The following is a 27,132-nucleotide window of genomic DNA, read 5'->3' on the forward strand; positions in this document are numbered from 1 at the left end:
TGTTGCAGAATGACGGAATGCTGGGGGAAGGCAGATCACTTGCAGGTAGGTCTAAGAAGTGCTAATATGCAACTACTCCTGGTACCATGATGTGTTGGGTGTTCTGGATCACATACAGGTCACCAACACTTGAAGCAGTGCAACACTATTTTATTAAAAGGTTAACTATTTAAACATACTTGAACTGTGGGAAAATACGATACCAGCTTTAACTAAAGACCTTTGCCTTGTCCTAACCAATTGATGCACTCAGCACATGGTGAATGTCTGTGTTGCAGGCTGTGAGCTCTGCGCTCCTAGCTAGCTGTTACTCGAATGAGCGAGAACTCTGATGTCCCCTGTCTTTATAGTGCGTGTGCTCTCACTAGTGATTGGCTGCGTTGTTGAGTGTGTTGATTGGTCCCACTGTGTGTCCATCAGTGTGTGTCTGCACCATGATACACTGGTGTATATTATGACAGGCGGCAGTCAAATTTAAAACACTGGCTGACTGAATATGAAGAAAGAACTTGGGCAGGATTCTCCGTCAGCGGGATCCTCCGCTTCGCCGGCAGCGCGCTCACGCCCGGGAATTTCACGACGGCGTGAGGGTGGCCATAATGGCAAACCCCATTTGCCGGCTGCTGCTGCTGGCAGGGGCACGCCGTGTCAAAAGACGGGTCTGGCAGGATGGAGAAACCTGCCCCTTGCATTTAACCACTGTCCTTCACATCTTTAGGATGTCTTCACATCTAATTAGTTATTGTTGAAGTACACTTGCAAGGTAGGCCAGTTAACCCGTTTTTGTGGAGTTGGCTGAGTGGTGATGAGGACACTGGGAGATCGCCCCTGTTTTTCCTTGATTTGTGCCGGGGATAGTTTAATTCCAGCTGAACAGAGAGATGGTGTCTCTATTTAACATTTCATCTGAAAAATCAGACTGGAGTAAATGCAGCACTCCCTGTGTACCACACTGAAATGACAGCGTAGAATATGTCATAGAATTTACAGTGCAGAAGGAGGCCATTCAGCCCATTGTGTCTGCACCGGCCCTTGGAAAGAGCACCCTACATAAGCCCACGCCTCCACCTATCCCCGTACCCAGTAACACCACCTAATAATTTGGACACTAAGGGCAATTTAGCTTGGCCAATCCACCTAACCTGCACATCTTTGGACTGAGGGAGGAAACCCATGCAGACACGGGGAGAAAGTGCAAATTCAGGGCACACGGTGGCGCAGTGGGTTAGCCCTGCTGCCTCACAGCGCCGAGGTCCCAGGTTCGATCCCGGCTCTGGGTCACTGTCCGTGTGTCGTTTGCACATTCTCCCCGTGTTTGCGTGGGTTTCGCCCCCACAACCCAAAAGATGTGCAGGCCAGGTGGATTGGCCACGCTAAATTGCTCCTTAATTGGAAAAAATGAATTGGTTACTCTAAATTTATGTTTTAAAAAAAAGAAAGTGCAAATTCCACAGTCACCCGAGGCCGGAATTGAACCTGGGACCCTGGAGCTGTGAGGCAGCAGTGCTAACCACTGTGCCACTGTGTTCAAGAAACTTCTGATTCTGGTGACAGTGCTGCCACAGCGCTAAGCAGACACACTTCAAAAACTCAATTCCTTATTTAAATTATGTCCCAGACTCTCCTTCACTGTTCCATTACCATGAAACCAGGTGTCCAACCCGGATCTAGTGAAGAGTGCAGGGAAGTACGCGAGGAGCATTAGCAGGTGTGCATGAAAATGAGATGCCAGCCTGCTAAAGCTGCACCGAAGTATATGAATGCTAAAGAGGAAAAGCATGCTATGTAGAGAAAAATAAACATGCCGGATTACAGGGAAAGGTGGAGGGGGGAGGACTATCTGAGTTGCTCTTGCAGAAAACTGAATGAGCAAAATGGCCTCCGACTGTACTGCGATCATTCTATGATTGGATAGACAGGACTAATCGATCCCATGATCAATGAATCGGAACAAAACTCTGTCACCTGGCAACACCAAGTCACAAATGGTGCTGGACAATTAAATGACCAAAAGATGGAGCAGCTCTAAAAATACACCCGATCTTCAATGACTGGTGTGTTGGAATGAATCAAGTGGCATTTGCTGACTCTGTTTTCTGTCAGGGCCACTCAGTTTGTTATAACTCTGGTCCGAACATGGGCATGAGCTGAATTCCAATGGTGAGTTGAGGTGAGAGTGACTGCTCTTAACATCAGGCAGCATTTGACAGACTGTGGTACTCAATCTCATGTTAGTGGGCATCGGGGGTAAACTTGAGTTGGAAAGGAAGGTGGTTGTGGTTGTTGGTCCATTCATCTTCAGCACAAGACGTTGTGGGCAGCCCCAAGCTGTCGGGAAATCCCCGGGTTGCCAGTGCAACGGAGAATCCTGACAGCAGAGATTCCAGCTCCATGTTTTCTTGCTCTGCTTAAAGGGACAGCTAGAAACACTTTACAGGCAAAACCACCAAAGCCATCAAAACCATCATTTCAGCCAGTCTGTGAATCAGTCTCAAAGTAAAATATTAGTCAACCTAATTATGTAACTTGCTCCAGTTAAAGTTCACCTGAGAACCAACCTCCTAGAAATTCAACTACAAGAAACCTTGCAGCCTGCTGTGAACTCTAGCGCAAAAGGGCCACCGATTCCCCGTTTTGCTGGGGGCTAGCAGGATGGCAGCGTAGAGCACCCGGCTCTACCTGCCGATATGCCCCAGAGAATTGCCACGCAGTGGCCGCGCTGTGCTTCATGGTGGAAGCCGCTCCTGGACCTGGCCCGCACAATAGACCCCCCTTCAGCCGTGTGCCCCGAACTGCCCACCACAGTGCCTCCAGCCCCGAATAATGGGCTGGATTCTCCGCCGGCAGGATGCTTCTTTTAGCCGGCAGCCCGGGGGCTTCCCGACAGCTTGGGGTTGCCCCACAGTGGTGAACCAAAATACTGGCGCAGCAAGACGGAGAATCCAGCCCAATGTCCCCCCCTGCCCGCGGATAGGCCCGCCCCAGACTGTAGCGGTGCTGGACTGAGTCCGCAGCCGCCACGCTGAGTTCCCAATGGCTGAGACCACACGTGTCCCGCGCCATCGGGAACTCGGCCGGTCGGGGGCGGAGCATCGGGGAGCGGGCCTCAGCAATGGCCTGAGGCCGTCGAAATGTGGCGCGGTGTACTCTCTGTGTACGCTGCTTTGGAGGGGGTGGAGCATCGTGAAAGCGGCACCATCCCTGATTTCGTCAGGAATTTGGATTCTTTGGCCTTTCGCCGAACGCGATTTCAGCGTCAGCGACCGGAGAATCCAGCCCTTTGTGTTTAATTCCCTCAAGGAATTAATTCTCCTCAAGGAAAAGCAGTGGCGCAGTGGCATTGTCACTGGATTACTAATCTAGAGACCAGGGTAATGCTCCGTGGACCTGGGATCGAATCCCACGATTGGCAGATTGTGGAATTTGAATTAAAAGTCTAATGATTTTTGGGGCGGCACGGTGGCACAGTGGTTAGCACTGCTACCTCATAGCTCCGGGGTCCTGGGTTAAATTCTGGCCTCCGGTGACTGTCTGTGTGGAGTTTGCACTTTCTCCCGTGTCTGCGTGGGTTTCCTCCCGGTGCTCCAGTTTCCTCCTACGGGCTAGTCAAGCACTAGCCTGACTTAGCCATACCTTACAGATCATGGGCGCAATTCTCCGGAAACGGCGGAAAAGGCCTTTGGTGCCCCGCCAGCTGGCGTGGAAATGACATCTCCGGGCGGCGCATGCGTGGGAGCGTCAGCGGGCGCTGACGGCATTCCCGCGCATGCGCAGTGGAGGGAGTCTCTTCCGCCTCCGCCATGGTGGAGACCGTGGCGGAGGCGGAAGGGAAAGAGTGCCCCCACGGCACAGACCCGCCCGCGGATCGGTGGGCCCCGATCGCGGGCCAGGCCACCGTGGGGGCACCCCCCGGGGCCAGATCGCCCCGCGCCCTCCCCCCCCAGGACCCCGGAGCCCGCCCGCGCCGCCTTGTCCCGCCGGTAAGGTAGGTGGTTTAATTTACGCCGGCGGGACAGGCATTTTAGCGGCGGGACTTCGGCCCATTCGAGCCAGAGAATCGAGCGGGGGGGGGCCCGTCAACTGGTGCGGCGCGATTCCCGCTCCCGCCGAATATCCGGTGCCGGAGACTTCAGCAACCGGCGGGGGCGGGATTCACGCCAGCCCCCGGCGATTCTCCGACCCGGCGGTGGGTCGGAGAATCTCGCCCCATGTCCCAGACCTCACCATCACCATCCTTGGGTGTGTCCTTTCCTACCAGAAATAAGGTGGAGGTATACAGTCAGGAGGGAGTTGCCCTGGGTGTCCTCAACTCAGGACCATAGACATCCTATTGCATCAGGTCAAACATGGGCAAGAAAATCTCCTGATGATTACCATGTACTGCCCCTTCATGTTGAACATCTTTGGAGGAAGCACTGAGGGTGACAAGGGCACAGAAGGTACTATGGTTGGGGACATCAATGTCCATCACCAAGAGTGGCTCAGTAGCACCAACACAAGCTGAGCTGGTGGAGACCTAAGGGACATAGTGCAGGAGCAAGGATTTCTTACTGCAGCTGTATAAGCCCTTGGTGAAACCATACCTGGAATATTGTGAGCTGTTTTGGTCTCCTTATCGAAGAAAGGATATACTTACCATGGAGGGAATGCAGCAACTGTTCACCAGACTGATTCCTGGAATGTGAGGATAAGTCTTATGAGGAGAGATTGGGTCAACTGTGCCTGTATTCACTGGAATTCAGAAGAATGAGAGGGGGATGAAGGGGATTAATTGAAAAGTATAACATTTTGACAGGGCAGGCCAGACTGGATGCAGGGATTTTGTTTCCTCTGGCTGGAGGGTCTAGAACAAGGGGTCACAGCCTCAGGATATGGTGTAGGCCACTTAGGTGTGAAATGAGGAGAAACCTCTTCACTCAGAGGGTGGTGAACCTGTGGAATTCTTTGCCAGAGAAAGTTAATTTTAAATAGGAATCGTAGAATTCTTTGGACAAGAAGCAGTTATTTGGGGATCTTTTAGTAAAGAGGTGACACTGTGGCACAGTGGTTAACACTGTTGCCTCACAGCTCCAGGGTCCCGGGTTCAATTCCGGCCTGGGTCACTGTCTGTGTGGAGTCTGCACATTCTCCCCGTGCCTGCGTGGGTTTCCTCCGGGTGCTCCGGTTTCCTTCCACAGTCCAAAGGTGTGCAGGTTAAGTGGAATGACCATGCTAAATTGCCCCTTAGTGTCCAAAAGATTAGGTGGGATTACAGGGATAGGATGTTCTTTCCAAGGGTTGGTGTAGACTCGATGGGCCGAATGGCCTTCTTCTGTACTGTAAATTCTATGATGACTCTATAATAATTGTGGAGCAGGCTCGAGGGACCGAATGGTCTATTCCTGCTCCTATTTTCTGTATTTCTATATATCGCTGCGAGACTGGGCCTGTGGCAGGTGCTGAGGGAACCAATAAGAGGGAAAAACATATTTGACCTTAACTTCACTATCCTGCCTTCCGAAGATGAATCTGTCCATAACAGTATTGGTAGGAGTTGGCCATTGCACAGGCCTTGTGGAGATGAAGTCCCGTTTTCACATTGAGGATGCTCTGCATTGTCTCCTGTGGCACTACCACCGTGCTAAATAGGATAGATTTTGAATAGATCTAGCACCTCAGGAATATGCACTGGCACTCAGCAACTCCGCTCGCCAGTGCAGGAAGAGATCGGGAATGGTTCCTCAATTTCACGACCCCTCCCCGACGTGACCTCCCCAATGTCCCAACTCACCTGTTGGAGGACCCTGGAGCCCCCCACCCCCACCCCACCCCTGCACCCCACCTCATAAGGGCAGGTCACCAGGTAACAGCACTGCCAGTATGCCACCCTGCCCAGATACCAACCACCCGAGGGTCCCCGATTGCCTGGGAGACCCGCCCCCCCCCTAGATAAGCCAACTCTCAATCCATATTGGTTTTCGTTTGAAAAATATACCAACTCATGAATTTAACACCAATTCTCTCAATTTTCTCCCGTAGCAGCCTCCCCGAACAGGCGCCGGAATGTGGCGACTCGGGGCTTTTCACAGTAACTTCACTTGAAGTCTACTTGTGACAATAAGCGATTTTCATTATTTTTCATTTTCATTTTCATTCATTATTCATTTCATTTCATTTTTAAGTGATGCTCTCTTGAGTTATGAGACAGTGAGGTTGACATGTCTTGTTATTTGTTGCCTCTTAAACAAATCAGACCTTTATACCTGTACTACTGACAAGGAAGAAAGGGAAGGCCCGATCCTCCACTCCCTCTGGCAACCTGGCTGAATTACATCTTACCGCTCCACATGCAAACCCACTCGGAGTACCTCTACGGCCAACTTCAGATAACAGCTTGCAATTGGGGGCTGCCATTACCTTCTTTTAAAAGTGAATTTAGAGTACCCAATTCAATTTTTCCAAGTAAGGGGTAATTTAGCGTGGCCAATCCACCTGCACTGCACATCTTTGGGTTGTGGGGGGAAAACCCACGCAAACACGGGGAAAATGCGCAAACTCCAGACGGACCGTGTCCCAGAGCTGGGAGCGATACTGGGACCTCGGTGCCGAGAGGCAGCTGTGCTAACCACTGTGATGCCACTGGCTGCCATACCTTACAGAACATCTCACCTTGCTTGATCGGGGAAATGGAGCTGATAGTTGGAGGCTTGGATTAGTAAAGGTGAGCAAAAAGCTTGGTCAGAAATTCAGGTTTTTGAGGAGCCTCTGAAACTGGGAAGGTGGATACATTTGATTCTCACGCTGTCAGGTGGTCTTTATTCAAAATAATTGCTGAGGCTCACAGAAATATTCTGAAAGTTTTAGGAATTGAAGTGGGACCAAAGACCTGGAAAAGGGTGAATCTAACCTCAACACAGAGAGGGTATTTGGCACCATCTTGTGGTGAGATTCAGGTAATACATCTAAAACTCTGGCGATGGCCTCCAGCTGGAACTAGCAAGAGGTGGGTATTCTGATTTCTTAAGCTCATTAATGTGTAAAGTGAATGGAACTAACTGAAAAAAATGAATGGAAATGCGGTGTGGCAGGTTGCTGCCAATCCCATCAGATTTTCTGTTTATCTTGTTAAGGACTAGGACTAATTCAGTATTTGAGGAGTTGTGAATGGTGCTGAATGTAGTGACCATCCCCATTCCTGACCTTATGATGGAGGGAAGAATGAAGCAGCTGAAGATGGTCAGGCCCAGGACACTCCTCTAACAACCACACTCACCTTCCTTTGTGTCAGGTATGACTCCACCCTGTAGAGAGTTGTTTCCCCCCCTTATTCCCATTCACTTCAGTTTTGCTGGGGGCCCCTGGTGCCACATTTGGTCAACTGCTGCCTTGATGACAGGGTCAGTCAATCTTATCTCACCTCTGGAGTGCAGCTCTTTATCCATGTTTGGACCAAGGCTACAATGAGATCAGGAACTGAGTGTCCCTAGTGGAAACCAAACTGAGTGCCAATTAGCAGCTTATTGCTGATTAACTGCTGCTTGATAGCATTGTCAACGACATTTTCCACCACTTTGTTGTCGGCATAATGGAACACCTTGGCTAGGGGAACAACTACTTTTGGAGCACACGTCTTTAATAATATTGCCAGAAGGTTGTCAGAGCTAGGGCGGTACGCGGCACAGTGGTTAGCACTGCTGCCTATGGCGCTGAGGATCCGGGTTCGAATCCCAGCCCTGGGTCACTATCCCTGTGGAGCTTCCACATTCTCCCCGTGTCTGCGTGGGTTTCACCCCCACAATCCTAGGATGTGCTGGGTAGGTGGATTGGCCATGCTAAATTGCCTCTTAATTGCAAAAAATAATTGTGGACAAATATAAAAAAAGTTTTCAGAGCCCACAGCCTTCAGCTGTTTCTTGATATCACATGGTATGAGTTGAATTGGCTGAAGACTGGCCTCTGTGATGCTGTGGACATTCAGAGGTGGCTGAGATGGATGATCCACTCGGCACATCTGGCTGAAAATGCTTGCAAATGCTTCAGTTGCAACACAATCATCAACCTGGTAAAGTGGAAAATTGCCCAGGTATGTCCTGTCCTCAGTACCTTTTTCACTGATTTGTTGTGCTCCCACTCATTGAGGATGGGGATATTTATGGAGCTTCTTCCTTGAGTTAGTTGTTTATTGGCCACCACCATTCACAACTCAATGTGGCAGGACTGCAGAGCTTAGACCTGATCCATTGGTTGTGGAATCATTTAGTTTAGATGGAATTGGTGGCGAAAGAATAGAGGGAGGGATTCTCCGAGCCTCCGCATCGAAATCGCGATCCACGCGGGGGCGGTGAATGGGCGTCAAACCCGAGATCGGGTCCAACGCTGCTCCTGTGATTCTCCGGTCTCCGGAGACTCGCTGCCAATCGGGTGCACGCGGCGGTCGGGGGCCATTGAAAGAGGCCCCGTGGCGATTCGCCAACTGCAGCTGGCTGGCTTCTCGACGGCGTGGTTCTCTCATGGCTCCAGCTGGCAGGAACTCAGCGTGGCGGCTGCGGACTCAGTCCGTGGCCACCCTGTTGTGGGGCGGGGGGATCATTCACGGGGGGGGGGGGGCCTCCAGGATGGCCAGGCTACCAATCGGGGGCTATCGATCTGCGGGCACATGCGATCTGGGGGGGGGCCTATCTTCTTGGTGCCAGTCTGCGGTGTGGGTCAGCCATGTCTCGCGGGCGGCCAACACAGGCCACCGCCGTGCGCGCGCGCAGACCCCCGACCGGAAGTGCAGGGCCCCGTATCGGCAGCCGGAGCTGCGAGGACTACTCCGGGGCCCTGCTCGCCTCCTGCAAATCAGAGAATCACCCTGGACTTTCTCCAGGTAAGTCCAGAGTGATTTGCGTGCGTTTTTTCACGGGCGTGGGGACATAGCCCCATTATTGGAGAATCCCACTCAGAGTTTGTGCCGTGGATGAAGACAATATTTTCAGTCTTCCAAATCATAAATTGGAGGAAATATTTGCCCATCCAGCACTGGGGTGTAAGACTGTAAGAATTTGAACAGTTGGGTGGAGTGAGGCTGTGGAGAGACTTGTAGATGAGGCCAAAACTGTTAATCAGATCCACTAAGGCACGTTGAATGTTAGCAAGGAGAGGGGTGATGGGCCAGTGGAACCTAATAAAGGACAGGGTGCTGGTGACTGTGGAGGAAATTATGGAAGGTCAGCAATGGGAAGCTGGCAAGGCGGGTGTTGGAAGGGTCTTGATGAGGATTGTGCAGATGGTGATTTTGGCATGAATGGGGGTACCGTAACACAAAGGCTGAAGTTATTTTTGTGATGAGCAGGATATGGATTTGAAGCTCAGCTCTGGGTTCAATAGAACCCTGAGGTTGCATTGAGATGGGTTTAGTCTGAGTGAGCAGCCAGGGAGAGGGATGAAAAGTTGGTGACACGGAATTGCTCAAAATGACTTCAGTTTCCATATGTTCAATTGTAGGAAATTTAGATTCGCCAACAGGCAGGCATTAAATTGTGGGGGAATCCGTATTTCCTACATAGCTGGTTGTATGGCCAGTGTATATGCGGATGTTGTCTGTAGTGATATCATGGTTGTGTTCTAATTCACCAACTGACCACCACGAGTTTCATTAGTGAATGTTAGAATCAGGTGTCCTCAGACAGCGTGGCAAAATTTGACTCCAACTCCATCTACAGGTTTGCTGACAACAGAACCGTAGTGGGTCGGATTTCAAAAAATGACGAGTCAGAATACAGGAGGGAGATAGAGAACCTAGTGGAATGGTGTTATGACAATTTCTCCATCAATGCCAGCAAAACTAAAGAGCTGGTCATTGATTTCAGGAAGCAAAGTACTGTACACACCCCGGTCTGCATCAACATGGCCAAGGTGGAGGTCGTTGACAGATTCAAATTCCTAGGTGTGCACATCACCAACAATCTGTCCTGGTCCACCCACGTCGACGCTACCACCAAGAAAGCACAATAGCGCCTGTACGTCCTCAGGAAACTAAGAAAATTCAACATGTCCACTTTGACTCTTACCAACCTTTACAGGTGCACCATAGAAAGCATCCTGGGCGGGATTCTCTGATCCTGAGGCTAAGTGTTGACGCCGTCGGAAACGCCATCGCGTTTCTCAACGGCACCAACACGGCTCCAGGATGAGCAATTCTGGCCCCTACAGGGGGCCAGCACGACGCTGGAGCGGTTCATGCTGTTCCAGCTGCTGATCTGGCCGTGGAATGGGCACCGGGGGATGTGCGCATGCGCAGTGGGTCCGTCGCGAACATGCGCATGCACAGTTCCACCAGCGTGATTTCCGCGCATGCACGGTGTCTCCCTTGTCCGCGCCGGCCCCGACCCCGACGAGTGGTCGGGGAGGAGGAAAGGAGGCCGGGAGACAGAGAGTCCAACCCACTGATCGGTGTACCCCGGTCGTGGGCCAGGCCACATCGGAGGCCCTCCCCAGGGTCGGACCCCCCCCCACCCGCCCCACAGGCCGCCACCCGACCTTTCAACGCTGAGTTCCTGCCGGCTGAGAGCAGGTGTGGACGGCGGCAGCTTCTGCGCTTCCACGACGACCGCTCGGCCCATCCCGGCCCGAGAATTGGCGGGCCCGCGACTGGCCCCGCGCCAAGCACGCCGGTGCGAATGCTGCCGATTCTCTGCTCTGTGGAGAATCGCGTGCCGGCGTCGGTGCGGCGTGGCGCGATTCGTGCCGGTCACGGGGATTCTCCGGCCCGGCCGCAGGCTGAGATAATCCCGCCCCCTATCTGGCTGCATCACAGCCTGGTATGGCAACTGCTCGGACAAAGACCGGAAGAAATTACAGAGAGTCGTGGACACAGCCCAGTCCATCACACAAACCTGCCTCCCATCCATTGACTCTGTCTACACCTCCCGCTGCCTGGGGTAAGCGGGCAGCATAATCAAAGACTCCTCCCACCCAGCTTACTCACTCTTCCATTGGGCAGGCGATACAAAATTCTGAGAACATGTACTAACAGATTCAAAAACACCTTCTTCCCCGCTGTTACCAGACTCCTAAATGACCCTCTTATGGACTGATGGACTTACGGACTGATCTGGTCTCTTCACACATCTTCACCCAATGCCTGTGTTGATGTATTTACATTGTGTATTTTATGTTTGCCCTTTTATGTATTTTCTCTTCATGTACGGAATGATATGTTTGAGCTGCACGCAGAACAATACTTTTCAAAGTATCTCGATACACATGACAATAAACCAATCCATCCAATCCAACTGACTAGGTAGCTGGGAGAGAGGTTGCTCGTGCACGTTCATACTGTTATTCATCTGTTGTTTTGTATATATTTGCCCCACAGTTAATGTTAATCAATTGTTTACAGCTTTAGCTACAAGTGTTCTTGTAATATAAATCAGGACATCCGACAAGGACATTACATTGTCAGCATGCTATTTGGAAGCTGCCCTTTTTTTGAATGAGGTTAATAACGACAGTATGGTGATGAGGACCAAGGGCGGCGGATCATTAAAGGGGGTAAATAAACATTAAGAGCTGCTTCTCTCAACAGTTTACATGGCTGCTTATCTTATTGCTGTTTGTGGACAAAGCTCGCACAAACTCGCTGCTTTTTTTGCCTGCAAAACAACTTTGAAAGCACTCAATCAAACTTGGGACATCTTGAGGTCAACCTTGCGACATCTTGAGGTCAAGTAAACGGCTTGATAATTGCCAACTATGAACATTTCCTAACCATCGATCATAGGACCCAGAGTCTGTTTGTTCCCTTTTTGTAAAATTGTGCAACTCAGGTGTAGGGTTGGGGTCAGTAGTGCAGGACAACACCAGGGTTAAAGACAGTGCAAAGTAAAGACTGGGGTGTGTGGCTCAGGACGTAGTGGCTTGGTGATAGCACAATTTTATTTTAAATTCCTGAACGTTGTATGGGGAACGGAAAGCTAAGAGGCAGTTCTACAGCTTAGAAAATGAGTTAAAGTGAGTGGCAGCACAATGGATTTCAATTTGAATGCATGGTGAGGTTGTGCACGATGCCAAGAGAGCGATAATGAGGTTAGGCAGAGACGACATAGGAAGAGAAGATGAGAAAGAGTAATGAGATCTGTCCAGCACGTTAGAATGTTGATCCATTGGAGGGGTGAGTAGTTGACTCTGTGACTGCCAATTATGAATGACATCAATTCTATGATGTCATCAACTGCTCTGTATGTCTTGCACGAGTCTAAACAATTACAGTTGCTGCGGTAATGGAATAGTAAGACATGAATTTATGCTTACATAAACAAATGTGGGAGAAATAATTGGAAGGTTATGTTGATGGAAAGGAGATCAAGGAGGCTCGTGTGGTACATAAATGCTGGGTTGGGCCTGATTCTGTGTTGGGAATCCTGTGTAATTGGCCTACAATTGAACAAGCAGGATATTTTTTCTTACAGTCTTTCAACTGACAGAAGAGTCTGTAAGTTCCTGAGAGTGTTGTTTAAAACAGTAATCATTGAGTCAAAGTAGCCATTTATGCCACTTTTTCCAATAGCTCCATTGTTGACAGTTTTCAAAATATCTTCTCCTTGTTATACGTTGAGAGGCAGCTTATTAACCATATACTTTCTACCGCAGAGATTAAAGAATTAGAGCTAAATTAAGGATTAAAGACCCAACTATTTTAACCTGATGGGAACTGTATAGGTGGCGATGAAGTGATTCCACTGCTTTTCCGATGTGTTTCTGTTCCCATACCCCAACCCCATGTTGTACCATCTTAATTCACCTTAGATTGGACAGATTTTGTGGCTTGTTGTAAATAGAAAAATCTCAATCCCACTTTAACTGGAAAAAATCTCAAGGGACACAGACACCATCAAATCCAACAGCAAGACCGAGAAGGAGACAGCATGTGGCCAGACTAGGCCAAGGAAAGTATCACTTTTCTGAGGAATCTTTTGGTTAGGAGTAACGGGAGTTCACCTGGACCCCACAAGGAGTCCTTCCCAGCAGTAGGATCCGCAGCAAAAACTCATTCCCTATTATTCACCCTATGCGGAACCATTCCCTTATCGTCAAACTCCCAACACAATGTGTGCTCATGCCCATCAACCCTGGAGTTTCTGTTAATATTGAGCTGTAAATGTTACTACAACAGAGTCCTGGAAGCTAAAATAGCCAGGGCTGATGTTGAATTCACCACAGGGGTTTCTCCTAGCCCAGGCCCCAGCCGTGGTTAAAATTGACCCTTTGATGCTAAAAACAATTTATTATATATCCTAAATTTCTAAAGAAACTTCATGGTGTCCAGTGTCGATGTTGAGGATTCCAAGCAGTCATTTTAATTCTTGACCAATTTGAACGACGTGTTAGAAGAGTTTAGCACTTCTGCTGTTAACCACCTCATGCAGCCTTGGCAGTATGCTTGATGAGATCCAATTAAAAAAAATAACCAATGCCTAGACAGGCAAAGGGCACTGGTTTACTTAAGTGCGTCTCAGGTCAAATAAATGTCAACACTGCACACCCCAGTTCTATTGGCCCTGCAAAATCCTCCTTACTAATATCGAAGGGCATTTGCCAAAACTGGGAGACCTGTCCCATAGACTAGTCAAGCAAAATCCTGATATAGTCATTCTCATGGAACCATACCATAGACTGTCCCAGGCACCACCATCACCATCCCTGGGTATGTCCTGCCCCACTGACAGAACAGACCCATCAGAGGTGACGACACAGTGATATACATTTGGGATGGCATTATCTTTGGAGTCCTCAACATTGATTCCAGACCCCATGACATCTCGTGTATCAGGTCAAACATGGGCAAGGATACTTCCTGCTGGTTACCATCGACTGCACACCCCCTCTCCCCCTGTTCAGCGAATGAGCCATTACTCCTCCATGTTGAACACCACTTGAAAGAACCACTGAAGGTGGCACTGGCATAGAATGACTTTATGGGGGAACGTCAATGTCCAGCACAAAGGGTGGCTTGGTAACACCACCACTGAGTAAGCTGGCCAAGTCCTAAAGGACATAACTGCTAGACTGGGTCTGTGGCACATGGTGAGGGAACCAATGAGAAAAATCTACTTGACATTTCCTCGCCAATCTACCTGTTGAACACCACACAGACCTTGTGGAGACAAAGTTCCGCTTCCTCACGGCGTCGAGGTCCCAGGTTTGATTCCGGCTCTAGGTCACTGTCCGTGTGGAGTTTGCACATTTTCCTCGTGTTTGCATGCGTTTCGCCCCCACAACCCAAAGATGTGCAGACTACGTAGATTGACCATGCTAAATTGCCCCTTAATTGGAAAAAATGAATTGGGCACTCTAAATTTTTTTAAAAAGGAATGTGATGGAATACTCTCCACTTGCTTAGTGCAGCTCCAACAACACTCAAGAAGTTTGACACCACCTAGGGCAAAGCAGCCTACCTGTTTGGCACCCCATCCACCACCTTTAACATTCACTCTCTCCACCACTGACACATAGTAACAGCTGTGTCTATCATCTACAAGATGCACTGGTGAAGATCGCCAAGGCTCCTTCGACAGCATCTTCCAAACCACGACCTCTACCACCTAGAAGGTCAAAGAACACCACCACCTGCAAATTCCTCTCCAAGCCGCACACCATCCTGACTTGGAACTATATTGCTGTTGCTTCGCTGTCACTGGGTCAAAACCCTAGAACTTCTTTCCTAACAGCACTGTGAGTGTCCCCGCACCACATGCGTTACAGTGGTTTAAGGAGGCAGTTTAGCACCACCTTCTTCAGGGAAATTAGGGATGGGCAATAAATGCTGATCAAGCCATTGAATCCCACATCTCATGAAATAATTAATAAAAAAGAGGAAGAATAACTTCAAAGATACCCCAAATTTGTCATCTGTAAGCTACTGGTTTCTGCTTTACTTTCTATACAAATACATGAATAGGATGGGAATACAGGGATACGGACCCAGGAAGTGTAGAAGATTGTAGTTTAGTCGGGCAGCATGGTCGGCACGGGCTTGGAGGGCCAAAGGGCCTGTTCCTGTGCTGTACATTTCTTTGTTCTTTGTTCTATCCAGTGTAAATAGTGTTTCCTTATATTAACTCTCAATTTACTATTAGCTATTTTATTTTTCATGATTCTGTCGAATGACAGATTCCGTTTTGAGGACACATATAAGATGATTTGAAGGGTACATTTTTGCTGCATGTACATTATTGTTTGTTAATTTTGACACCTGAGAGAAGATGCTTAGGATAGTGTGTTGACATTTTGTTCCAATTTGTCATACCTTCCTCAGTATTGCCCCCATGGGAGAGATTTGTCATGTTTCTCGAACGCAGTGGGATAGAGACTTCACCTGGTAATTGGACAGTGGCAAACATTCTGTATCTCCAACAACAAATTAGGAAGATCAAAATGTGAAATGGAGGATCAGATCCTTCCAGCTCTGCAATGTGAAGCAATCTGACCGAGTGTTTGTACCTGACCTGGAACAATAATCATACCATGAAGATTATAGCACAGGTGAGCTGAGGCTTAATATTTCTGTTTTGTCCTGCTCTGTTTTAAGTGAAAGGATTTATGAGCCACAATGACAACTGGCTGCAATGAAGTGAGGTTTGAAATTGATGTTTCTTAAATGATCTTTACTTAAATAATCTTGATTTTTTTTTAAAAAGGAAAAAGTAGTTGATATTGTACTACATATCAAAACATCTCCTGGTCTGCTTCGATTCAATTTGATGCCCTGAATCTCTTACAAACTGCATCTTACATCTTTATTCATTGTTGCTAAGTTGGCATATCCTAGGTTCAAGTAAATGTGTTCCTATCATTCACTTTTTTGTTGTAGACACTGCTGGTTATCCTTAGTTAGCCTGAGTAGGTGATGGTGTCAGCTATGGCTCAGTTAGTAGCACTCTCACCCCTGAGTCCCACCCCAGAGATTCGAGCATCAAATTATCTCTGTTGACACTCCAGTGGAATACTATCAGAGTGGATGAGATGTGAAACCAAGGCTCCATCTGCTTTCTCAAGTAGCCGTAATAGTTATTGCCAGTGTTCTAGCCAATATTTATCCATAAATCACCATCACTTAAGAAAAAGATAATCTGGGCATTATCACATTGCTGCTTATGGAACCTTGCTGTGCACAAATTGGCTACCCCATTTCCTACATTATAGCAGTGATGCACGATCAATGACCACTAAAGCGAGGTTGTCGTCCAACTGAAGGCTTTAATAAGCTAGATGTTTCCCCCAGCAGCTCAGGTACAGAATGAAGGCTGCTGGGGCAGCACGGGCTCTTATACCCTACCTTGCAGGGCGGAGCTACCATACAGCTTGACCAATAGGAAGCATACAATATCTACCAATGGTGCTAGCAACGAGGCGACAAATCCCTGGGGAATCACCTTCAGTTGGACTACAACCTCATTTTAGTGGTCATTGATCGTGCATCAATTTAATAAGCTAGATTTAAAAGGATGGATCTACGAATCAAGCCGGAGTGTCTGCAACTCAGCCCCCACGCGGCGAACTCTGCGGCAATCTTCAAGCACTGGCTGGCGTGTTTTAAAGGATATCTTGGAAAGGCCGAAAACATACCCACAGGAGAACAGAAAATGCAAGTCCTGCACTCGAGGGTGAGCCCGGAAATTTATACCCTCATCAAGGACGCGGAAGACTTCGAAGCAGCAATAGAGCTGCTAAAAGGACATTATATCTGCCCAGTAAACCAGGTCTCTGCTAGCAACGAGGCGACAAATCCCTGGGGAATCGCTGGAAGAATTCTACCGTGCACTCCTGGTGTTGGGGAGAAACTGCAGCTGCCCGCAAGATTCGGCGAGCGACTACACAGAACTCTTGATCCGGGACGCATTCGTGGCAGGTATGCTGTCCTCCCAGATCCGCCAGCGATTGCTGGAAAAAGACACCCTAGGCCTCAAGGAGGCACGGGCCCTTGCCGGCTCCCTGGACGTGGCCTCCAGAAACGACCGCGCGGCAGCCCCTGGGCAGCTTGGAACCCCCCTGCAGCCGACCCCGAGACATCCCCCATCCCCCCACAAGCTTGTGCTGCAAGGCGGCCTGGCAACCCCGGGGGGCCCCGCTGCTACTTTTGCGGGCAGGCCAAGCACCCCCGCCAGCGCTGCCCGGCCCGCGCATCCACCTGCAAGGGATGCGGTAAAAAGGGCCATTTCATGGTGGTATGCCAGGCCCGTGCGGTCGCCGCGGTCTCCGGCGGCGAATGAGGACCGCCACCACAAACCTCTCCACGGTCTTGCGGCCAGCGGGCGCCGCCATCTTTTTACTCCAGGACCACGTGCGGCCCCCGGGCGCCGCCATCTTGTCCCGTGGACGCCACGTTCGATGGATGGGCACCGCCATTTTGTGCACCCCCAGCCATGTGCGACCAATGGGAGCCACCATCTTGAATGGACTCCCAGGACCCCAGCTCGGCTGACCACACACCGCCCGAAGAGAACACTTAACTGCTGAGATTAGCCTCGGTGACGCAGGATCAGTCCCAGCCTCGAACACTCTCAACTGCTACAATGACAGTACTAATCAACGGGCACGAGACGTCCTGCTTAATCGACTCTGGGAGCACGGAGAGCTTCATACACCCCGACACGGTAAGGCGCTGTTCTCTCCTCATCCACCCCATTAATCAAAAAATCTCCCTGGCCTCCGGTTCCCACTCAGTAGAGCTAAAGGGGTTTTGTGTAGCAAACCTCACAGTCCAGGGAATTACCGGCTCTACGTCCTTCCCCACCTCTGCGCGGCCACACTCCTAGGTTTAGACTTCCAGTGTAATCTCCAAAGTCTAACTTTCAAATTCGGCGGCCCTATACCCCCTCACTGTCTGCAGCCTCGCGACCCTCAAGGTCGATCCGCCTTCCCTGTTTGCGAACCTCACCCCGGATTGCAAACCTGTCGCCACCAGGAGCAGACGGTACAGTGCCCAGGACCGGATCTTTATTAGGTCAGAGGTCCAAAGGCTACTGAGGGAAGGAGTCATTGAAGCTAGCAACAGTCCCTGGAGAGCTCAAGTAGTGGTGGTAAAGACCGGGGAGAAGCATAGGATGGTCATCGACTACAGACCATCAACAGGTTTACGCAGCTGGACGCGTACCCTCTCCCCCGCATATCCGACCTGGTAAACAGGATCGCGCATTACAAGCTCTTCTCCACAGTGGATCTTAAGTCCGCCTACCACCAGCTCCCCATCTGCACTAGTGACCGCAAATACACTGCCTTCGAGGCAGATGGGTGGCTCTATCACTTCTTGAGGGTTCCCTTCGGTCTCACTAATGGGATCTCGGTCTTCCAGCGCGAGATGGACCGAATGGTTGACCGGTACAGTTTACGGGCAACATTCCCGTATCTCGATAATGTCACCATCTGCGGCCACGACCAGCAGGACCACGACACCAACCTCTGAAAATTCCTCCAGACCGCAAAGATCCTTAACCTTACATACAACAAGGACAAATGCGTGTTTAGCACCGGTCGCCTAGCCATCCTCGGCTACGTAGTGCGAAATGGAGTTATAGGCCCCGACCCTGAGCGCATGCACCCCCTTATGGAGTTCCCCCTCCCTCACTGCTCCAAGGCCCTGAAGCGCTGCCTTGGGTTTTTCAGTTACTACGCCCAGTGGGTCCCCAACTATGCGGACAAGGCCCGTCCCCTGATCCAACCCACAGCTTTTCCCCTGTCGATAGAGGCCCGCGAGGCCATCAGCCGCATCAAAACGGACATTGCAAAGGCCACGATGCACGCCATCGACGAGTCCCTCCCCTTCCAGGTCGAGAGCAACGCGTCCGACGTAGCTCTGGCGGCCACCCTCAACCAAGCGGGCAGGCCCATGGCCTTCTTCTCACGTACCCTCCATGCTTCCGAAATCCGCCACTCCTCAGTCGAAAAGGAGGCCCAGGCCATAGTAGAAGCTGTGCGACATTGGAGGCATTACCTGGCAGGCAGGAGATTCACTCTCATAGATTTCATAGAATTTACAGTGCAGAAGGAGGCCATTTGGCCCATCGAGTCTGCACCGGCTCTTGGAAAGAGCACCCTACCAAGGTCCACACCTCCACCCTATCCCCATAACCCAGTAACCCCACCCAACACTAAGGGTAATTTTGGACACTAAGGGCAATTTATCATGGCCAATCCACCTAACCTGCACATCTTTAGACTGTGGGAGCACCCGGAGGAAACCCACGCACACACGGGGAAGATGTGCAGACTCCACACAGACAGTGACCCAAGCCGGAATCGAAACTGGGACCCTGGAGCTGTGAAGCAATTGTGCTATCCACAATGCTACCGTGCTGCCCAACTGACCAACGGTCGGTTGCTTTCATGTTCGATAATGCACAGCGGGGCAAGATAAAAAACGATAAGATCTTGTGGTGGAGGATAAAACACTCCACCTACAACTACAAGATCTTGTATCGTCCCGGGAAGCTAAACGAGCCTCCTGATGCCCTGTCTCCATGTGCCACCGCACAAGTGGACCGCCTCTGAGCCCTCCACGAGGACCTCTGCCACCCGGGGGTCACCCACTTTTTCCACTTTATCAAGACCCGCAACCTGCCCTACTCCATCGAGGAGGTCAGGACAGCCACCAGGAGCTGCCAAATCTGCGCGGAGTGCAAACCGCACTTCTACCGGCCAGAGAGGGCACACCTGATAAAGGCTTCCCGTCCCTTTGAACGCCTCAGCATGGACTTCAAAGGCCCCCTCCCCTCCACCGACCGCAACATGTACTTCCTGAACGTGATTGACGAGTACTCCCGGTTCCCATTCCCCTGCCCCGACATGACCGCAACCACCGTCACAAGGCCCTCCATAGTATCTTTGCACTGTTCGGGTTCCCCGCTTACATACATAGTGATAGGGGGTCCTCCTTTATGAGCGACGAACTGTGTCAATTCCTGCTCAGCAAGGGCATCGCCTCGAGCAGGACGACCAGTTACAACCCCCGGGGTAACGGACAGGTAGAGAGGGAGAACGGAACGGTCTGGAAGACCGTCCTACTGGCCCTACGGTCCAGGAATCTCCCAGTCTCCCGCTGGCAGGAAGTCCTCCCAGATGCCCTCCACTCCATCCGGTCACGGCTTTGTACCACAACCAACCAGACACCTCACGAACGTCTCCTTGTCTTCCTCAGGAAGTCCTCCTCTGGGACCTCGCTCCCGACCTGGCTGGCAGCTCCCGGACCCATCCTGCTCCGAAAACATGTGCGGGCGCACAAGTCGGACCCGTTGGTCGAGAGGGTCCATCTTCTCCACGCTAACCCCCAGTGTGCCTACGTGGCGTACCCCGACGGCCGACAAGATACGGTCTCCCTACGAGACCTGGCGCCCGCCGGAGCCCCACGCACACCCCAGCCACCAGTCCCACCCTCCCTCCCACCAGTGCACCTTACAGGAGGATCGGTTCTCCCGCCGGCCCCATCTAGGCCCCCCCACCCACCGACACACCCCGCAGACGCTCCCTTCCCAGGTCAGCTGTTTTCCCCACCAGCGCCGTCTAGGGGTATTGAAGCTGCCACAGAGATCGAGGCCATGCTCCCGGAGTCACAGATGCCCGAGCCTCCACCAGAGTCACCACCAAAGCTTCGACGATCACAGAGAACCAGGGCCCCTGATCGACTGATTGCTTCATTTTAAAGTGTATAGCTAATTATGAATCATAAATTGTAAATAGTTAATAGAATTGTAAATAGTTACAAAACGCTGTACGGAGGTATTACGGTACCTCAATAACTATAATTCTACCACGTTACCATGTTGTAGTATCAGGCCACCACCCCCGCCGGACTCTTTGTTAACAGGGGGTGAATGTGGTAGTCTGTGTAGAGGTATTACGGTACCTGGTAATGCTGGAACACCATTGGTAGATATTGTATGCTTCCTATTGGTCAAGCTATATGGTAGCTCCGCCCTGCTAGGCGGGGTATAAGAGCCCGTGCCACCCCAGCAGCCTTCATTCTGTACCTGAGCTGCTGGGGGAAACATCTAGCTTATTAAAGCCTTCAGTTGGACTTCAACCTCGCTTTAGTGGTCATTGATCAGGCATCACTTACAAAACAACAAAGACTGCACTCTTTGGCAATCAAAAGCTTTGAAACATTGTGAGGTCATGATTTGTATTATATACACATGTACACATGTAAATTCTCCTTTCTCTGCTTTATAGTAGAGAACACAAGTAGTAAGCAGTACAATTGACGTCCAAATACCTAGCAATATGATCTTAGCCAAATGACAACCCTAAGTGTCTTAAATTCTGCTTCTTTACTAAATATCTCAAGATTTTTCAACTATTCTTAGTTCAGAAGTGGCTGTTTGCTTTTAAGCCTGTCACCATACATACGCAAAGACTTCATAATTCATCTTAAAGTTCCACACTCCACCATCTCCTAATGAATGACTCCAGTGGGAAGCTAAGAATGAAGACGAGAAAAGGCACCAGTTTCCATTTCTAGTCTGTGTCCTGTGGTAAAAAGCTTTTTCTTTCTATTCAGGTCTCACACATTTTATTTTAACAGAAAACCTCCTTCCCACTTGGTAGGAGAAATTGCTATTCAATAATTTCACTATGCTTTGACCCAGCTACATGGTTTAAATTGCTCAGGAGGCTTAATGGTCACTGAGGTACCAACTGTGGCCTCAATGGGTGAGTAACTGCACTGAGGACCAGCATCCTTTCTGTTCCTGGCTCAGTCAACCATCCTGTAACCAAGCCCCGGTCTAGAATTGTGGTGTTACAATAGTTTAGAAGTGGAATGTTATCTTAGAAGCACCCTGCTGATATCAGCCATTGCCTCAATGCAGCTAGAGCCAAGATTTTTTTGTCATGTGCTGATTTACTTTGTAAACCAGTTTGCTTTTTTTTCCCGAACAGATATTGGAATCATCATCTCAAAAATCTCTGAATTCTGCGAAGTATCTTGATTTATCTGGGAACCACATTAGTAAGTTCAACTTTTTTCTGATGAGTTTTACTTTGTGGCATTGACACCTTCCTTCACTAGAAAACTTGGGGATATTTTAAATGTGTTGACAGTCGCCAGCGGTTTCAGTGACTGATTTTGGCGATTAAACGTGTCATAGGGTGGGAATGATTTTCACCTTGATTCTCAAGAATCAACGCAACAGACCGGTACGTAATTACTTTCCAGGTGGGCCATCAGCACCATGGTTAGAAATATGGTTATGTTTTAATGGGCAGTACGATGGTGCAGTGGTTAGCACAGCTGCCTCATGGCGTCAAGGTCCCAGGTTCGATCCCGGCTGTGGGTCACAGTCCGCGTGCAGTTTGCACATTCTCCCCGTGTTTGCGTGGGTTTCGCCCCCACAACCCAAAAGATGTGCAGGTTAGGGTGCATTGGCCACGCTAAGTTGCCCCTTCATTGGAAAAAATGAATTGGGTACCCTGAATTTATTTAAAAAAAGAAATATGGTTTTGTTTTGAAATGCAGTGAATTGGCCAAAGAGGTTTAAGACTAACTTCTCCAAAGCTGCCTAAAAGTGGTGTGAAAGTAGGTTGGATGACAGAGTAAAGCAAAAAGTGAATCAGGGATGTTGAACTTGGAACTTAAAAGCCAAAGTGTTATGCAACAAACATAAAACTGCACGTGATAGGGTGGCACAGTGGTGCAATGGTTAGCACTGCTGCCTCACAGCACCGACGACCCGAGTTCGATCGCGGTCCATGTGATGTTTGCACATTCTCCCCGTGTCTGTGTGGGTCTCACCTCCACAAACCGAAGATGTGCAGGGTAGGTGGATTGGCCCCACTAAATTGCCGCTTAATTGGAAAAAAATAATTGGGTACTCTACATTTATTTTACAAAACTACATGTGATAAGATATTCCACAGTTTTGAGGGCACGAGGTGGTGGGACGGGGGAGGGGGGGTGGTGAGTTCATATGTTCAGATGCTGTATCAATTTCCACGGAGTTAGCAATTCAATTAAACGTATAACACAAAGGTCGGCAAAATGTGGACTGAAATCAGTCTGCAAAATCATCTATTGCATTTGCACCTATATAGTGGAAATTAAGTATAGAATGAGTTAAAAATGTTGGAGGGAAGTTATAATTACACAGAATGGGCTAATTGTTCCTGAAAAATTAGGGAGTTTCATTTTGGGTGTGAATATCAGTGTGCATTGTGCCGGCACCGGCAGCACGATTCCGATCACGATCTTCCACCACTTAGTGCAATTAGTGCTCCCCCAAGTGAAACACGCCTGCCTGGCTCGCCGGGCATCTGATTTGCCCGAGTGCGCTCAGCTGAGTACTGCAATCAAGGGGGAGCTACATTTATATGGTACTTCAGCACTTATTCCCAGACAAGCCTGGAGGATGGCCCCAAAGATAATAATAATAATCTTTATTACTGTCACAAGTAGGTTTACATTAACACTGCAATGAAGTTACTGTGAAAATCTCCCAGTGGCCACACTCCGGAGCCTGTTCGGGTAACTGAAGGAGAATTCAGAATATTCAGTTCGCCTAACAAGCACATCTTTCGGGGCTTTGTGGGAGGAAACCGGAGCACCCGGAGGAAACCCACGCAGACACGGGGAGAACGTGCAGACTCCGCACAGACAGTGACCCAGCGGGGAATCGAAGCCGTGTCCCTGGCATTGTGAAGCAACAGTGCTAACCACTGTGCTACCGTGCTGCCCACGATTTTTGGAAGGTGCACCTAAAGAGGCTTTTTGACGCGGTGGAGGAGAGATGGTCCACCATCTGCCCACGTGTTGGCAGCAGACCCTCAGTTAACGTGACAATCCCCCACCTGGGAGGTGGTGCCAGCTGCAATCAGTGCCAGCAGCATGACCAAGAGGATAGGGGTCCAATGCTAGAAGAAGATGAATGACCTCATATGTGTTGGAAGTATGAGTGACCACCTGTCTCCCCCTGGCATCACTTCCGTCAATCACCCCCAGTATGTCACCCTCAATCCACTTGTTGACACCTTGCAGCCACCCAACATCCGACATCCAGGCATCTTCGTCCAGACCCTTGGGAACTCCCTTAGAGTCCAGGTGCACTGCTCATAAATGCCAGTGATTATGGTCCGACCTGCCAATGATGTTAAAATCCATGAAAATGAGAGTTTTACATGGCCCTTCCAGCGCAGGGCACCAACATCGATTTCGCAGTCAGAGATCCAGTTGCAGATTAAGCACCTTGAACATGAGAAAGAATTAAAGCAGCTTGAATACGAAAGAGAGGAAAAAGAAAGAGAGAGCGGAAAGAGAAAGAGATAGAGAGGAAAAAGAAAAGGGGAGAGAAGAAAGAAGAAAAGAAAGAATAGCCCCAGCAGAACAAAAAGATAGATCGGGGAAAAAGATAATGAGAGAGAGTTTGAACTTCAGAAAATGGCCATGAAACATGACAGCCAATTAAAATTGGCAGCCGTAGGCGACTTCCGGTGGCGGCTATGAGGGAGTAAGTCGCGCATTTGGTGGCTCTCGCTCCGGTCAGACTTTCAGACCTTGTCCCCCGACTTTTTCGAACTTTTGAGCGCTGGAGGGGAAAACAACAGCACTGTAGATCTGGATCCATACAGAGTTGTATGGACTTAAGGGGTAGAAGGGAGCGAAAACAGGGGAAGAAGGGGCTGAACAAAGGTGGTGTGGAAGTTCAAGTGGGAGGAAAGGTGGCCGACGAACGGACCACGGAACGGACGGTCCAGACAGCACTGGACAACATGCTGAGGGTCATGAAGGAGAGCTTTGCAGCACTGAAGCGGGATAATTTGGAACCGCTTCAGAAGGCGGTGGAGCGACTGGACCAAAGGCTGGACGCCCAGGATAAGAAGGTCCAGGCATTGGAGAAGACAGTGGAGGAGCAGGCGGATTTCCAAACGGTAGCGGACGTGGAAATTAGGAAGTTGAAGGAGCAACAATCAAGGCTGATGGACAGGCTGGTGGACCTGGAAAATAGGTCTCGCCGGCAGAATCTGAGAATCATTGGGCTCCCGGAGGGGGCCGAGGGAGTGGATGCCACGGCATATGTGGCAGACATGCTGCAGAAGCTGGTGGGGGATGATTTCTTCCCGCGTCCTTTGGAGCTGGACAGGGCACACAGAGTGCAGGCGTGGCAGCCGCAGGGGGGGGGGGGGGGCCTGGCGATGGTGGTCAGGTTCCATAGGTTCGTGGAGAAGGAGCGGGTCCTACAGTGGGCCAAGAACACGAAGAGCTGCTTATGGAACAACAGTGTCCTGCGCATCTATCAGGATCTGAGCCAGGAGGTGGCCAGAAGGAGGGCAGCCTACAGACAAATTAAAGAGATCCTGTTTAAAAAGGGCAAGTTCGGGCTACTTTTTCCGGCGTGGCTTTGGGTCACAGACCAGGAGCAGCAACATTATTTTGACGACCCGGAGGAAGCGATGGACTTCGCTAAGGGGCACGGACTGGTGCCGAACTGAGGACCCATGGACTCAAGTTAGAGTGTTTCAAGGGATCTTTGCATTTGTTTGTGGATTGCCCTATGTGTTTGCGATGTCGTTCGGCATGTTCTATTACTTAAAATTTGGGGTGTTCTTGTGTTTGTTTTTGCCTGTTTGAAAGTTTTAAATTTAAAGCCAAAGTCATAGTTAAAGGTTAAGTTATTGGGTGCTGGGGGGCTGTACGGGTTCTTTTTGCTATTTTTCTGGTAATGGTGGGAAGGGGGGTGGGTGGTAGCGCCCACCTCATTCCACAGTTTGAATTGCACTATTGTGGGGGTGAGCTTTATTCTTTGTTTGTTTTCTCTCTGTTTCGGCCCCAGAGCGATTGCTCGAACAGGGCTGTTCTAGGGAAGTGGTGTTGATGGGCGGGGGGGGGAGGGGAGCGGGGGGACAATAGGTGGGAGACATGGTGGCGCCGGAGTTGAGAGTCACCAGGCTAGCTGCTTTGAGCTAGTCAACGGGAGCGAGGTGGGGGGTGTGTATACAGCCAGTATATGGCAGGGGTTAGGTTACAGGGGGTTGTTGCTGGGTGGGGGGAGGGGGGGAAGATGATCTGCTGACGAGGGAGGGAACTGAACCAGGTAACAAGGAAGAGGTCAGGTGTGGGAGCTGCCAAGAGGTGGACCGGGGGGGCGCGGCACATGGGCCCAAGAAGGGGGATGGCTGATCGGCATTGGGTGGGGGAGGGCAAGTTGCCCTCCAACCAGGCTGTCCACCTGGAATGTTCGAGGGTTAAATGGGCCGGTCAAGAGGGCACGTGTGTTCGCGCACTTACGGGCTCTGAAGGCGGATGTAATGTTGGTGCAGGAGACACATTTGAGAGTGGCGGACCAGATTAGATTTCAGAAGGGCTGGGTTAGCCAGGTCTTCCATTCGGGGCTTGACGCTAAGACCAGAGGGTTCGCGATCATGATTAACAAACGGGTTCAATTTGAGGCGGACAGCACAGCTGCGGATGGGGGTGGTAGATTTCTCATGGTACGGGGTAAGCTTGAGGGGTTGAGGGTGCTCCTAGTGAATGTTTACGCTCCAAACTGGTATGATGTAGATTTCATCAAAAGGTTGCTGGGGAAAATCCCCGACTTGGATTCGCACAAGCTGATTATGGGTGGGGTCTTTAATACAGTCCTTGATCCCGACCTGGATCGGTCGTGCTCCAGAACGGGCAGGGTCCCGGCAATGGCAAGGGAACTGAGGGGGTTCATGGAACAAACGGGGATGTAGACCCCTGGAGAATCAGTCGGCCGACGGGGAAGGAGTTCTCGTTCTATTCACATGCTCACAAGGTTTATTATCGTATTGACTTCTTTATTATGAGTAGGAGGGGGTGCGGGATACAGAATACTCGGCGATCACTATTTCGGACCATGCTCCACATTGGGTCGACCTGCAGGTCTGCAAAGAAAGATACCAGCACCCACAATGGAGGTTAGAGGTGGGATTGTTGGCAGATGAGGGTGTGTGTGAGAGAGTGGAGAAATGCATGCAGAACTACCTGCAGGCCAACGATACAGGGGAAGTCTCAGCAGCGGTGCTCTGGGAGGCGCTGAAGGTGGTGGTGAGAGAGGAATGATCTCAATCCGAATCCATAGGGACAGAACGGACAGGGCGGAGATGGACAGGCTGGTTCAGGAGATGATACAGACGTATAGGGAATATGCGGAGTCCCCGAGG

General features: G+C 50.1%; 1 protein-coding gene across 1 annotated transcript in view; it reads left to right on the forward strand.

Annotated features, from left to right (window-relative positions):
* Window positions 1-15,283: 15,283 nt before the first annotated feature.
* LOC140427341 (uncharacterized) overlaps window positions 15,284-27,132 on the forward strand; it is a 73,863-nt gene continuing 62,014 nt past the window's right edge. The window contains exons 1-2 of the mRNA XM_072512893.1: window positions 15,284-15,504; window positions 21,895-21,964. Of these exons, the coding sequence (XP_072368994.1) occupies window positions 15,487-15,504; window positions 21,895-21,964 (88 nt within the window). The 5' untranslated portion in view covers window positions 15,284-15,486. The remainder of the gene's footprint in view (window positions 15,505-21,894; window positions 21,965-27,132) is intronic.

Source organism: Scyliorhinus torazame, chromosome 7 (genome assembly GCF_047496885.1).
Source record: "Scyliorhinus torazame isolate Kashiwa2021f chromosome 7, sScyTor2.1, whole genome shotgun sequence".
NCBI classification, from domain to species: domain Eukaryota; kingdom Metazoa; phylum Chordata; class Chondrichthyes; order Carcharhiniformes; family Scyliorhinidae; genus Scyliorhinus; species Scyliorhinus torazame.